Source organism: Periplaneta americana, chromosome 16, assembly GCF_040183065.1.
Source record: "Periplaneta americana isolate PAMFEO1 chromosome 16, P.americana_PAMFEO1_priV1, whole genome shotgun sequence".
NCBI lineage: Eukaryota > Metazoa > Arthropoda > Insecta > Blattodea > Blattidae > Periplaneta > Periplaneta americana.
The window spans coordinates 172,071,028-172,085,978 of record NC_091132.1 but is presented as its reverse complement, the minus strand read 5'-3'; the positions used below and the strand labels follow the sequence as shown (position 1 = coordinate 172,085,978).

At 35.9% G+C, this 14,951-nt stretch overlaps 1 protein-coding gene across 8 annotated transcripts in view; it reads left to right on the top strand.

The window, feature by feature from the left end:
• Positions 1 to 14,228, top strand: part of LOC138691924 (zinc finger protein 227-like) — a 53,391-nt gene extending 39,163 nt beyond the window's left edge. For 5 of the 8 annotated variants that reach the window (XM_069814565.1, XM_069814561.1, XM_069814564.1 and 2 more), the window contains one exon: positions 1,257 to 3,059. In XM_069814565.1, the coding sequence (XP_069670666.1) occupies positions 1,257 to 1,852 (596 nt within the window). In that variant the 3' untranslated portion in view covers positions 1,853 to 3,059. Of the gene's footprint in view, positions 1 to 1,256; positions 3,060 to 13,371 lie in introns of those variants that run through there. The other 3 variants (XM_069814570.1, XM_069814569.1, XM_069814571.1) reach the window with 2 other exon arrangements.
• Positions 14,229 to 14,951: the final 723 nt, after the last annotated feature.

Sequence of the window (14,951 nt, the reverse complement as noted above, 5' to 3'; positions counted from 1 at the left end):
ATGCACTGCGTTCATTCAGAAAGCATTTTTCTGATTATAGTAATGACTCGTTGGGGGAAATATTATAGGTTATGTATTTACGTATATTGTCGTACTTAAATATACAACCTGTAAGTATGTTGTCGTACTTTACAAATTACGTACGAACGCTATGTTGAATCTGAGTATTCAGATGATGAGGAAATGGGGTTACAAGAACATATTTTGTTAACGAAAAGAAAAAGGCCTAAAATTAAAGCCAGAAATATCTGAAAATCACATTGTATCTTACGAAAATAAGGGCGAGTTTTGGACACTGGTTTCGATTTGAATGATGATGCGTTTAGGCGTTATTTCAGGTTCAATGGACCTCAGTTTTTTTTTTTTTTTTTTTTTTTTTTTTGCCATTCATGATATGATATAGAGAATTCTTTGCTATATTCTGATTAAAAATTACTTAAACTGTTAAGACATGTGGATATATTATTTCGAATGTTTAATTAATATTATTAAATCTCATCAAAATAAAATATAGCCCTATTTATTTTCAGATAATCTGATATTTGTCTCCAGATTTATTCTTTAAAAGTTTCGTGTTTGTCTAGTTTTCATCCCGTGTATCATATAAATAGGCCTACGGGTGACATCGTACAAGTTCGATAAGTTTTTGACTGCAATTATCAGCCATTTTTCCTCATTTTCAAATAAAAACAATACAATTCATCGCCACCTGTGATATCTTTTTCTACATTCAATCGTCATAAAGAGTATAAATGTCAAACATCTTTGATAAATGTGTCAAGAAAATTCGCTGAGCTACCGATTCCAGCGAGAAACTCGCGCGAGGTTTTTGCCTTGAGCGAGAATCTCTTCCAGTGTGTGGACGTCCATTTGAATCCATGTTATCAATTTTTTTAATTTTCTCGCAACACATTTCTCGCTGGCGAAAATTCTGCAAGTGTGTTACGGGCCTAATACAGTTAGGAAAATTTGCTCGTTTTAAAATTTGTGTGATAATGACTGTCCAGGTATTTTCGTCTTTTTCTTGTATATTCAGTGGTTGGAAACATTCCCAAAGATGCCACATGCCCCCTTAACAATTTCTGTAACTGTAATGTCACCAAGTTAATATTCAGAATGCAAAGAATTGAATCTCTTTCTTGTGTCATGATACGTGAATAAAATATTTAGTAATAATCATATTATGTGACTTAATATCTATTTAATTCTAGACCTTAAATGAAGAATACCGTATTGACAGTGAGCTCATCTTGCAGGTAAAGAAGTTCAAAAGAGATGGAAAAATTTAAGAGATTGCTTCGCAAGGGAACTTGCAAATCAGCGAAAAACTGTGCCTGGTCAATCTGCTAAGAAAAGAAGAAAGTACTTGCACTTCGATTCACTCTCATTTCTGCTTCCTTCTGGGGAAGCTAGGCCGTCGAGTAGCAAAATAACGCCTTCGAAAAAGAGTAACCAGGAAATCGAAAAGCATTACACGCCTCAACGGACAAGAAAAACGTCCCCAACTCAAACTTCGCAAGAAACCTCATTCCTACGTAATATACTGCAATCAAAACAGAGAGAAGAAATTGACGAGGACAAAAGTTTTGCTTTGATGCTTGTCCCTATGCTTAAAAGACTGAATGATGAGCAGAAACATTATGCAAGAATTGGTATTTTAAATGTCATGAGAAATGCTAAAAACATCCAGCCTACATCAGGTATTCAGAGAGCACATCACGGAATTTCTCCTGCACCAAGTGCGTGTAATGATGCTCATACTGCATTTCAAGCTTTCCAACCAGCAGGACATTCGCAAGTGATATCCCCATCTGCCTCCTCTGAGTGCAGCAGTGTGCTTTTTGATTTATAAAATGCACAATCAAGTGAGTTATAAATTGAAAGTAATTACCTGTATATATTATGACTCGTCTGCACTGCTAGAAGGCAATACTGTATTATCTAGAAGGGAAAGTGATTGATAACCGCAAGTGAAACAAAGAAACAGCAGTTGCAAATTGGCGCCACATGGACAATAGGGATATCCTGAACTTGCACTAACAGATAGCGCACATGTACTTTGAGGGATGCGCTTTGCGTGTGCATTTGTTTTTCGATATGTAAACATTGAGGATATACGTAGTGTATTAGTATATTAAACACTGTTAAAAATGCCAAATTTTTGTTATATTCCTATATGTAAAAACCAGGGAAAGCTTTTTGTCTTCAATCAGATCCCGAAATATTCTGAATATATGCTTTAAACCTTAAAAAATAACGAATTAAATTTCGCCTTGAAACTGCTAGCTATTAAACAAAAGTAACTACTTCAAGTAATGAATTGCTGGCTACAGTTTCATTTTGGAGAAGGGGAAAAGAAAAATTAATAAAAATATACGCAACCTCGACAGCGAGCTATGTCAGCTTAGATTATATGCAGTAGTTGTAGGAGTCTCCGAAGTTTACGCCTGCAGTAAACCCTCGATAAACTGGGATGTTTATTATCCAGGACGATCCCTAGTGAAATCCATTTCGTGAATAATGTTTTAATGTACTGTACTCTAATTATTAAAACCATGTTTTAACTTAAAATTTTCAAAATCATCCTACATAGTATTCAAAACTGCAGGTCCTTAACCTACAAAATACACGAATAATCGTGATACTACTGCGATCATATTATATCAACCTATCGAACATTTTACTTCATCTTACTGCTACATAGAAAAAAATGCGAGGAATTCAATGTCGATAGTCCCTTCCCTATAAAAAAAAAACACGTTGGTGGCTGCATATCTTGTTTTTAGAGTACCTACGGTGCTGAAATATCAATTATTAAAGAGGGCAATATTCACCTTCGACATAGTTCCTATTTTTTTATTCGTGCATATTGTTCTCAAAGTTCTCGTTTAGGTTCATGAACATTCAATTTACTCGTATCTATATTCTGCATACTGCAGATTTCCCCACCCATCTCTTAAGGGGAATCGCTCAATATTATACAGGTTTAGGCCTATGCTATTATTTATTGTAAATTAAATTAAATTATTAGGTAAGAAAATACTGAATTATATTAAATTATACTAAAAATAACTGTAAATATAATTTTGACACGCACAGGAAACCAACAAGTGGGAAACGTAATCAACTGTAGCATATGACATAATATAGCCCTATAACATGTTGCGCCGCATGGAACACTCCTGCCATCTGACGGTAAAACTTCGCATAAGATCCCTATTGTAACATTGCACTCGGTTGTGTGATTTATCTCGGAAAAGAGCTGGCAGCAAAGGGTTTTCATAAAGAAATATTGCCTGTGTTTCGCGAGCATTGCCTCTCATATGAAGCTACAGTAGGGTGCAGAAAGTGCCTGAAAGATAAAAATATGCAGCATATTGGTGACTTGATCCGGCCAGACAGGATGAAAGGATCATATGCTAGTAAAAGGTGTTAGATGAGTTTTGAGTGCATCATTATTACCAACCGTGACAAAACGTGCTTCAGTGCTCTGATGAGGTATTCAGAGGTACCGCCATCTTGTAACTGCTGCTTCTTTGTTTCTCTTGTGCGCGTATCAAAATACTGCACATAATTCTGCCAACTAGTGGTGATAGTTTCAGACGTCTCATTCAAGAATGCAGGTGACTACTTCAATTTGTAAATTTCTTACTCACTCTCTCTCGTATTTAGATCTGTACAACCTTAAGCTTTATTATGTAGATCAGTGTGGTCCAGCTGTTTTCGGTTGAAGGGTCAGATGACTCTTTCAAAATTAATTTACAGTCCGGAATGGTATAATAATATTAAATCGTTATAATTGTTAGAACATGGAGACAAATATCATACCTCAAACTGTTTTGACTCATATTATACCAACTCGCAATATAACAATCGTATACACATCTGTCTCTAGGATCACATCTCTCCGTCCTTCAATGAATTGTCTTGGCTCCGGCTGGCTGACAGATGCAGTTTGCATCGCCTTTCCCTTCTCTATCAGATTTTGCATACATCAACCCCTGAATACTATTTCATAATCTATCCACACATCATAATCTGTATACCTGGTCACAACACAACACTATTGTCAGTCCTTTTCCACAGAACTTCTGTGTATTCTTCGTCTTTTACAATAGACACTATCTGTTCTTGGAATTCATTACCTACAGATGTTAAGGGGTACCTGACCTTAAACTCTTTCAAGTTCAAAGAGAAACATTTTGTTTTAGAATGCACAGTGCCCTAGGATATATCGTCATGTGAATACAAGAACTAGGTAACTCCAAATTTGCGTTTTTTATTTATCTCTGTTACAGCATAGCAAAACTCGCACAGAATGTAATCCAAGAACTAGGTAACTGATCGAACGATACCAGCGTCATCTATTTTCCAATGTAACAAATAGATAAAAGAAAACGAGACATATTCCTTACTGCAATAAATAAGTTGTCTTCCTAACAAGTATTAGGCCGAGTGGCCTGTTACATCTCAAACTAGAATTTTCAGTCCATCTCTTCTTCGGACGACCTAGAGATCTTTTGCCATGCGGATGGTTAATAAATAAGTAAATAGGCAATATCTAAAAATAGGAAAAATTGAGTTACCTAGTTCTTGCATTCAGGTGACGATATATTAAAAAAATTCACAATTGTAACTAGTTTATAAAGTAATCATGTAATTTAATTGGTCATCTAGTTTAAGTGCGTATTTGCGTTCGATAATCTCCAAATCTCAAATGTCTAAAAATTTGTCATTGGTGTTACACAGAAGAAATCTTCATTGCAGTTCAGTATATCGGAAAACCTTATAGGAAATTCCTTGGCCACTAGTCACCGGTCCGTACCGAGCCAAATCAAAACAAAATATAATCGAAATGGTGGTAGTCAAATTCGCGACTATATTCTTAAATAATTCACTCCATTACTCAAGTTCAAGGTTTTATGTAGTACAATGGCGGTTTTTTGAAGGCATTAAAAGAAAATGAAGATGTAATAAGATAAAAACTGGGTTATCACAAGGAAATTAACAGGAAAAAAGGTGTGTTTCACGGAATACCATTAAAATGACTGAAAGTAAATTTCCGGTTAATGTTAACCAAAGCGTAAAGTACGTAATTATGATGGCGTTGCTGTTTTATTTCTGGCCTATAGAAAAATACCTAGCCTTTTACGAAAAAAAATTTTAGGGAACATGAAATTATTCACCTCTTTCATTATAGGCCTATTATTTTTTTATCAATTTTACGAATCAAAAACTGTCATATTATATAATTTTAACTACTACATGGACGAATGAAATCAAGCAAACCTAACCAAAGCTAGCCTAACCTAACCTAACCAAAGATAACCTAATCTAACCAAAGCTAACCTAACCTAAGCTAACCTAACCTAACCTAACCTAAGCTAAGCTAACCTAACCAAAGCTAACCTAACCTAACCTAACCTAACCTAACCTAACCAAAGCTAACCTAACCTAACCTTCGTAAATGCAAGGTCTGTAACCGAAGCAAGAAGAAATCTCAATCATTTAATCTGCAATGTACATGCAAAAATAAATTCAAATAAGGATCACGCTCCCACTGCATGAGATGTCCGCTCATGCGCTACAGAAAAACTGTTTCTGTCCCGAGCCTCTCATCTAAGGCACTCGTCATAATTTACTCGCAATATTTACGCATATACACATTGTCGCTAACAGTGGTGCTATCTCTCAATAATGTTCAGAACGAAGGAGGTATACAGAGAGAGAAAAAAAAGAAATATAGCACAAAACTGTTTTATCTCGAGACTCTCATCTAAGACACGTAATAAGTCACGTAATCTACTTGCAGTATATTTGCGCAAATACACTTTGTAGCTAACACTGGTGCTATCTCTCAGTAATGTTCAGAACGAAGGAGGCAGAGAGAGAGAGAATTTCTCCCGCCAACTACGCCACACACCAACGTCATGTTCTTATGTTGGTGACATTGTGTATTTACTTAAATTTGGTGGTAAACGTAACGGCACTGTTCAAAGCGACCGTGGTAATTCTCCAGTATAGCGGAAATGTTTCGTGTCATTTTTACAAGAATCTTCTATTACAAATCATTAGATTTTTCCTGAACGAAACAACGTAACTTATTGACTTCGTGATGTGCTGCTTCACATCTTGAAGTCTCGAGCATATTAAGAAAGTTCACGTGTTCTGTAAGGTCAGTCAGAAGTGCTAATATGCACAGTCAGTGTTTTGCAACTTGTATTCTTAATAAAAAGTTTGTTTTCACATGTTCTTGGTAAATTTGGGGTAGCTCCTATCTGGACTTAAAAAAGGTTGTTCAGTTTTTTCCCCACACCAACCAACATATTTTCAGAGTAGAGTTTGTCAGTATACATAGCATCCAAGCGTTTAAAGAATTCTATCAGTTTCCGGTGGCTTTTTGTCGGTTTATTACCAAATGCAGACTGGATCTGGCCCTCTGGCCACCTGTTGGTCCACACTGAAGTAGGCCTGTGAGTAGATATGATTTTCTTGTGTTTATTTTTTTTTTTCTATTACTCCATGTTGATAATTATTCAATAGCTCCTATGCAATTTTTGAACATACAGAACTCTGTAATAAATAAAAAAGATATAAAAGTGATTAAAACATGCAGTATTGTATTTATTTATTTCTGTTACAGACAAATGTTTCTCCGGTGGTATATATTTCCTCCAGGAAGTCTCCTATTGTTATTTTTGGTCCGACTGTTTGTAGTAGTTGATCAAAGAAGTACTTAATGTGTAGTATTGCAAAAACTTCTTAACATAGTCTAAGAGGAGAGGATGGTATTTTTTGGTGAAAAATGAGTAAATTTTCAAAAATAAATTTATTTAAAATACTCTGTGATATGTGTGCAATGCATAGCATAACATTTTGTGGGTTTTGTGCTTTTATCGGATGTTGAGTCGCCATTTTTAAACTTCCTGGGTTATGGATTTTTAAATCACTCGCCCACTTTTATTGTTGTTTCCGGTAAGTTAAATAAAAAAAAAATTTTTTTTCTTTAAAATACACTTTGATATGTGTGAAATGCATTGCATAACATTTTGTGGGTATTTGTGCCCTTATTGGATGTTGAGAAGCCATTTTTAAACTTCCTGTACTACAGATTTTTAAATCACATGCCCCCTTTTATCGGTTTCCAGTAACTTCATTTTTCTTGCTACATTGCCAGACAAACATGGATATAATTTTTCAACTATAAAGATACATGCATGATATTTAGAACACACATTCTTTAGACCATTAGGAAACTTTTCTCTGTAACAGAATTTCGTTAATCGATTTCATTTTAAAAAGACGTCCGTTTGTTTGCAAGAAAGGAAATCAGGAGTGTTATTAAATTTTAATTGTTTATTTTACAGACATAGGGACTAATATTAAAATTCTGTTACAGACAGTTTGAAGAACATGCTTTTGCAAATACATTGCAAAAAACTGTTTGAATCTATCTTTAAAGACGGTTTGGATATATCAGTTATATTAGTACAATTCTGCATTGGGTATATTTTTTTCAAATTTGGGCCCCCAAATAATTATTTATTTTTTCAAAATATTTGTATTTGGTTGAGTTGCTACAGCTATGAGCTCTTTACATACAAAAAATTAATATTTTACACCAAATAGGAAAACAGTTTTTAAGTTCTGTCACAAATAATAGGATGCACCCAGTATTGCTTTTGTTTACAGACTGAGGAGTTGAGCCACAACGTAGCCGCTTTCAGTCAGATTTGTTTTGAAACTCGCAATCAATGACTCGAAAGTGTATGTACCTCAAAAGTTGACTAGGAATGCGGTATTTTAATCAGTGTGAAAAGTAATCGCAAGTGCGTGCTTACCCTTGTTTCAAGGTCACTTTCATTGTCAGGAATTCACAAAGAACTTTTCCTCTTATTCATCATTTCCCACTTGATTACTATATATTTGCAACTAAAATTTAATGCTGCTATAGCATTTTATGTCTGTACAAACATTTTCTAGTTCTTCATATTTGCAGTCTCCTAACATTAGATGAAAAGAAGCAATATTAGATTATAAAATTCCTCTTTAGAAAATATGCCCACGACATTATAGAATCTCAGGTTGATAAAAACGCATCTAACACATGCTTGAATGGTATTACATATGTGCAAAAACTAAACAGAAATATTTACACACAGAATAATAGATTTTACAGGAGAAAGAGTTCGTCCAAAGGGCTGGACTCTGGAAGAGTACCCAAAACGCTCATTGCATTTCCACGTTGAATTGGATTAGTTGCTGGTTCATTCTTCAGAATAAAGTTCCTTTTCAAACTAAAATTTTCCAACATTTAAAATTAGGATAAAAATATATTTATTTAATGTTTTTGCCTTAGTCGTTACTAACTTTATTAAACTACATTATTCGTCTAGATCAAATTTTGGTATTACGGTATTAAATTCACTTCAAATATTTCACGTAACTACATATGTGACAATAGCTATTCTGAAGCTCATCTTTTACATTGCCTTCTGTTATGCATCTTCCTTATTTTCTAAATATGCAAGAAGGAACCATAGAAAAATATATTAATTCAACATAGAATTTTACAACTACTGGTTTAAAACACAGCTCAAGATTTGGCCTAAGTTCAATTCTTTTTTTTTAAAAACCTGAACTAACGAAATTCAGCAATGAAATTTAAAAGAAAGCAGAATTATAGTACATTATGCTTGCGCTCGTTTCATAAACATCCTCGCGTCTTAATTACTATCATTATAGGCAAGTTTCATACGACTTTTTATGCTCGACCATATTTCTAACTTGAAATTATTCATAACTTTCAAGTTATCTTAGGTGAATGGGAAGGGAACTGACCTTGTGCAATCTCGTGAATTGTGAGATTTGCCCAGACGAGAAAGTATTGATTTTTTTCCCCAAAACGAATGTCGACGACCTTGATGTAATCTCGTTAAACTTGATATAACCTTGAAATTGAATTCGACATTGTAAAACGAGATGACAAATTGAATTTATTTGAATATTATTTACAATTAACGCTAATTATTATAGTAACAGAACATAACCTTCTGCGACAGTATTGGATTTCCATCCTGTGTGACGTTTTGCTAGTTGTCTTTCGATTGCATATCCGAGAATAATAAAAAACCTGAACCTTAATGAATAGGTGTACTTTAATGACATGCATTAAAGGACTGCTACCAGGTGTATAATTACTACATTTCGGCATGGTCGAGCATAAAATGTATTATGACATTTACATTACATGATTCTTTTAAGGAAATTTCTTCCTGTTAGTAATATGTTTTCATTATGTATTAATTAATAACTGTAAATTTTATTTTTAGCCATAGTTATGATACTAATCCTAAATAATTAGTTATAATAATAGCTATATATATATATATATATACACATATGATGTCATTACTGTCACTTAAAACTGCTTTTCACTCCAAAGACATAGCTAAGGCAGAGTTATCATTCCACTACCACTACTGCCATCACCTCTGCCACTTTCGTCATCTCCAATCAGTCGAATTACTTCGTCCATAATAGACTCAAGCATGCAGTCGTTTTGCTAGTACCCGTCTTCAGTTTTCACTACATTACGACAATAACCTTGCCAGTCTTCATTTTCTGCGTGCACACTCAGTGTCCTTAGAGCTCCTAAGGAAAATTCTCCACTTGTGTTATTTCCTCAGAGCAAAGGGTTTTACGTTTTGTTTTGGTTATCTTTTTCCCCACAAGGGATGCCATGTCTCCTTAACCAAGCAACAATTTCCTTGTTTGTCTGGTAACTGGAAGGCTACTTGCATTGAATGATAGGGAGCATTATAGTGGCAGGTGGCACGTTAGGAGTTACTCGCTCCCTCAAGCATTTTTCGAAGCTGGTTGAGTTCATCTCTTGATGGTAAAGCCTTTTGTACGTGTTTCCTTCTAACATCTTTCTCTTTCTGCAACCGATTTTGGAAAGTCAAATCGATGTCTATCCAAAACTCGTATAGATAAAATATTTATTTTTGCTCTGCTCTAAAGTGTTTGACTTTTGTGATATGTAAACACCTCCATCGTATTGGAGTACTGAATTCACCTAAATGCTTACTGTGCACCAGAGAAGAGGACATGGAGATGGAGCACCTGGCTAATTGTGAAACTCGTAGGACATTTGTGGACCTTCCATCAAAATATTGGGAAGCAAGAAGGATGATGACTTCATTGTTAAATCCAGAGCATTAGATACACACACACTCACTCTCTCTCTCCCTCTCTCCCCTTTCTCTCCCCCTCTCTCTACCCTCTTTTCCCCTCTCTCCCCCTCTTCCTCTTCCTCTCTCTCCCTCTCCCTTTCTCTCCCCTCTTACCCTCCCCTCTCTCCCTTTTCTCTTTCTCCCCCCTCTCTCTCCCCTCCCCCTCTCTCCCCTCTCAGCCTCCCTCTCTCCCCTCTCAGCCTCCCTCTCTCTCTCATTCCTCGAACGCCAATCTATATTGTTTCGATCGTTCTCAAATTACTTTTCGATCCTGTAATCTCCTCAGCAGAAATCCCATGCTTTTTAGCACAGTAGTAAAGACCATTACAACCTTTTGGTATCTCACTATGGAGCTGTAATGTTTTTGAATGAGTGAGACTGAATATTATCTCAGGTCGGCTTATTGCACGCGTAGGTCACGAGGTTATCTTCCTCTAACCCCACTTTTACTACACAATACAAGGATTCCCCTTTAGTTTTTGATGGTGGCCATTTCAAAATTAAATGAACAAAATGCTGTAAATTACAATAAATCTTACGGTACATCAAATACAGGCTAAGTAGAGTATAGTAGGGAAAAAAGACAAAGTCGCTTATGACTCGTATTACACTAAAACACTGACGTCACAAGACCGCGGGATTGGGGGAACTCGATTGCTTGGTCAACCTCCCGTGGTGCGGCGCTGAAAGGCACGAAGTCTGTGACTTAATGCTTCTCTCGTCTGTTCACGTTACCAGTAGCAACAGTTTCTTGTACAACGATAAGACTCACTTAATTCTTGCGCCGAAGGAAAGATTTTGCTTAAATAGTTCATAATGCTAAATAAAAAAATGTCCAATTTTGACTAACAAGGAGAGGACACGCTCTGTATATCACCGAATGGAATAAGATTGTGTGAGATGAAAGTACAAGACGTACTGTTTAAAGTCATACCTGGTATGGGTGGCCAATGATCCCTCGTTTTGGAAATATGGGCTATTGTTTGTGACGTACTTCCGTTAGGTGCTCAATAGGGAAGCATTAAGACTGTGTAAGGGCGTAGCTCATGTGGTTGGATGCTGAGTTGTTATCCAGGAAACCTGATTTCAAATCTTAACTGGTCCTATATTTTTTTCTTTTAATAATGATTAATATTGTGATCACAGTTACCTATTCACATACCTATATCACATTTCTCAATGTATTGAATGCTTCATCATGTTTTAAACAAATCACTAATTAACTAACATTTTATTGTAAAGGATAAACAATGAAATATTGCTCACATAGGAAGGTAAGATGTGTCACTGGCGTCTATTCTATTTCTGTAGCAGCTATTCCATCTCATTTTGTACCCGATTCATTATGATGTCATAAAAACATACAAAACACACATATTTCCTGCACAGCAAATGAAAGAAGGTTGTCCACAGTCACACACATTTTTCCGCACTTCTGCTGCGAAACAGACATCCTTCACATTCACAAACACTTCTCGTTCGTTTATTAATTTTGATGCATACCACGCATATTTCAACATGGCTTTGAATATAGGAACTGACAACTGAAAGTGAATTAAAATATAATAATAATAATAATAATAATAATAATAATAATAATAATAATAATAATAATAATAAAAGGCATATGACTCGGTTAGGAGGGAAGTATTATATGATATTCTTGTTGAATTTGGTATTCCCAAGAAACTAGTTCGATTAATTAAAATGTGTCTCAGTGAAACATACAGCAGAGTCCGTATAGGTCAGTTTCTATCTGATGCTTTTCCAATTCACTGCGGGCTAAAGCAGGGAGATGCACTATCACCTTTACTTTTTAACTTCGCTCTAGAATATGCCATTAGAAAATTTCAGGATAACAGGCAGGGTTTGGAATTGAACGGGTTACATCAGCTTCTTGTCTATGCGGATGACATGAATATGTTAGGAGAAAATACACAAACGATTAGGGAAAACACGGAAAATTTACTTGAAGCAAGTAAAGAGATAGGTTTCGAAGTAAATCCCGAAAAGACTAAGTATATGATTATGTCTCGTGACCAGAATATTGTACGAAATGGAAATATAAAAATTGGAGATTTATCCTTCGAAGAGGTGGAAAAATTCAAATATCTTGGAGCAACAGTAACAAATATAAATGACACTCGGGAGGAAATTAAACGCTGAATAAATATGGAAAATGCGTGTTATTATTCGGTTGAGAAGCTCTTATCATTCAGTCTGCTGTCCAAAAATCTGAAAGTTAGAATTTATAAAACAGTTGTTCTGTATGGCTGTGAAACTTGGACTCTCACTTTGAGAGAGGAACATAGGTTAAGGGTGTTTGAGAATAAGGTGCTTAGGAAAATATTTGGGGCTAAGCAGGATGAAGTTACAGGAGAATGGAGAAAGTTACACAACACAGAACTGCACGCATTGTATTCTTCACCTGACATAATTAGGAACATTAAATCCAGACGTTTGAGATGGGCAGGGCATGTAGCACGTATGGGCAAATCCAGAAATGCATATAGAGTGTTAGTTGGGAGACCGGAGGGAAAAAGACCTTTAGGGAGGCCGAGACGTAGATGGGAGGATAATATTAAAATGGATTTGAGAGAGGTGGGGTATGATGATAGAGACTGGATTAATCTTGCACAGGATAGGGACCGCTGGCGGGCTTATGTGAGGGCGGCAATGAACCTTCAGGTTCCTTAAAAGCCATTTGTAAGTAATAATAATAATAATAATAATAGTAGTAATAATAATAATAGTAATAATAATATCAAGCTTTAAAAATGAGAAGGCATTAGGATTCGAACTCGGGTTGCCTGGATGACAACTCAGCATCCAACCATATGAGGTACGCTTTCACAGAGTCTAACGCTTCCCTATTAGGCACCTAACGGAAGTATGTCACAAACAATAGCCAATATTTCCAAAACGAGGGGTCATTGTCCACCCATACCAGGTATGACTTTAAACAGTGTGTCTTGTACTTTCATCTTACAAAATCTGATTTAATTCGGTGATATACAGAGCGTGTCCTCTCCTTGTGAGTGGTTTTCAGCTCCAATCGATTCATTTTAATTTCATAATTCTTATTGTTTTTTCACTGGGTTGACTTGTATTCACTGATGGCATATTTTAATCCTAGCTTTGCAGCTACCCAAGACAATAGTGCGTCATCAGAATGCGACGGAATCAAACTTGAAGAGCATGTGCTGATTGACCAGAGTTCGACATATTCTGCAGAGGAACCTGCCAGCGAAAGTTCACTTGAATGTCGTAATGACGAAGTGTTGAAATTGGAAGACAACTTGAAGACAGAACCTAGCAGCCACGGACCTGACGATTCCATACTCGGTGTTCCAAGTGATAGTTCTTTCAAGTGTGATGTGTGTGGAAAAGTGCTAACAACGTCGCGATCTCTGAAATGTCATTTGCGAACACATACAGGTGAAAAGCCATTCAAATGCCATATCTGTGGCAAGGGTTTCTCCGAATCTGGCAATGTTAACAAGCATATACGCGTACACACCGGCGAGAAGCCGTTTAATTGCGATGTTTGTGGGAAGTGGTTCTCCGATTCCAGTAGTCTGAAAAAGCATGGATCTGTGCATACGGGCGAAAAGCCGTTCAAATGTGAGGTTTGTGGAAAGAATTTCTCTCAATCTGTTAATCTAAGAAGGCATGCACTCCAGCACGCAGACGAAAAGCTGTTCACATGCAATGTCTGTGGGAAATGTTTCGCTGAATCGGGAAGTCTCCGAAGTCATTCACGCGTGCACAAAGGCAACAAGTCATTCAAATGTGATGACTAGGGCCCGAGGAAGATATGCGTGCGAGTATGCATTGAAGAACCTTAAAATATGCCAATAAATATGCACTAATAATATTCTATATCGATCGTCCAGTTCAAAAGTGCGACAACTAAAAAATTGCCATTTTTTGGTTATTTATACTGCTGAAAGCCCCTTTCGGAGATCTTTCCGATTCAGTATTGAGATAAGTCATATTACAACCAATAAGGAAAAAAAAAACTGAATAAACTGCTTTAGAAATAATTATAACTATGGACTTTAGTACATTTCGAAATGTATTAATAATGAACTGGAAGATTGTGACATACTCGTCCTGAATACTGACTCATTTCTAATTGTCGTGGTTATCAACCAGAACTCTGTTCCTTTCTAAGTGATTTATTTGAAACTTTCAACTGAAGATATCTCAAAACTTGTTTTTTTGAGTTGTCGCAGTTTTGAACTAGACGATCGATATATCACTAATAAATAATTAATAATAATAGTAAATGTAATAATACTGTAGGTCACACTAGATGGGATTCAACTTACATTTATTGAGAAACTGAAGCACTTCCAAAAGAAGCAATGGGTTGTAGTTCACCATAATCATAAGGCGTAGGTTTTCAATATAGATAGAGTGTCTATTGTCTTTCAAGATGAATGTGTACCTTGAAAAGCTTCTTTCAACGTCGCAAGACATAAGGCGTAATTAAATGCTGCGAACTGTACCACAGTAAAAGATAATTGGATTAATGGAGGATTTTCCGTTCATTTGTTCATATCCAAGATTTTTGATACCATGTAATTTATTTTATCCTTAAGCGTTTCATCTACATTACCAGGGGTGGAATTTAGACTGGATATTGTTTCTTCAAACACTTGCAATGCCAACCCTTTGCAAGGATGTTATTACTTTAGATAACTCGCAAAA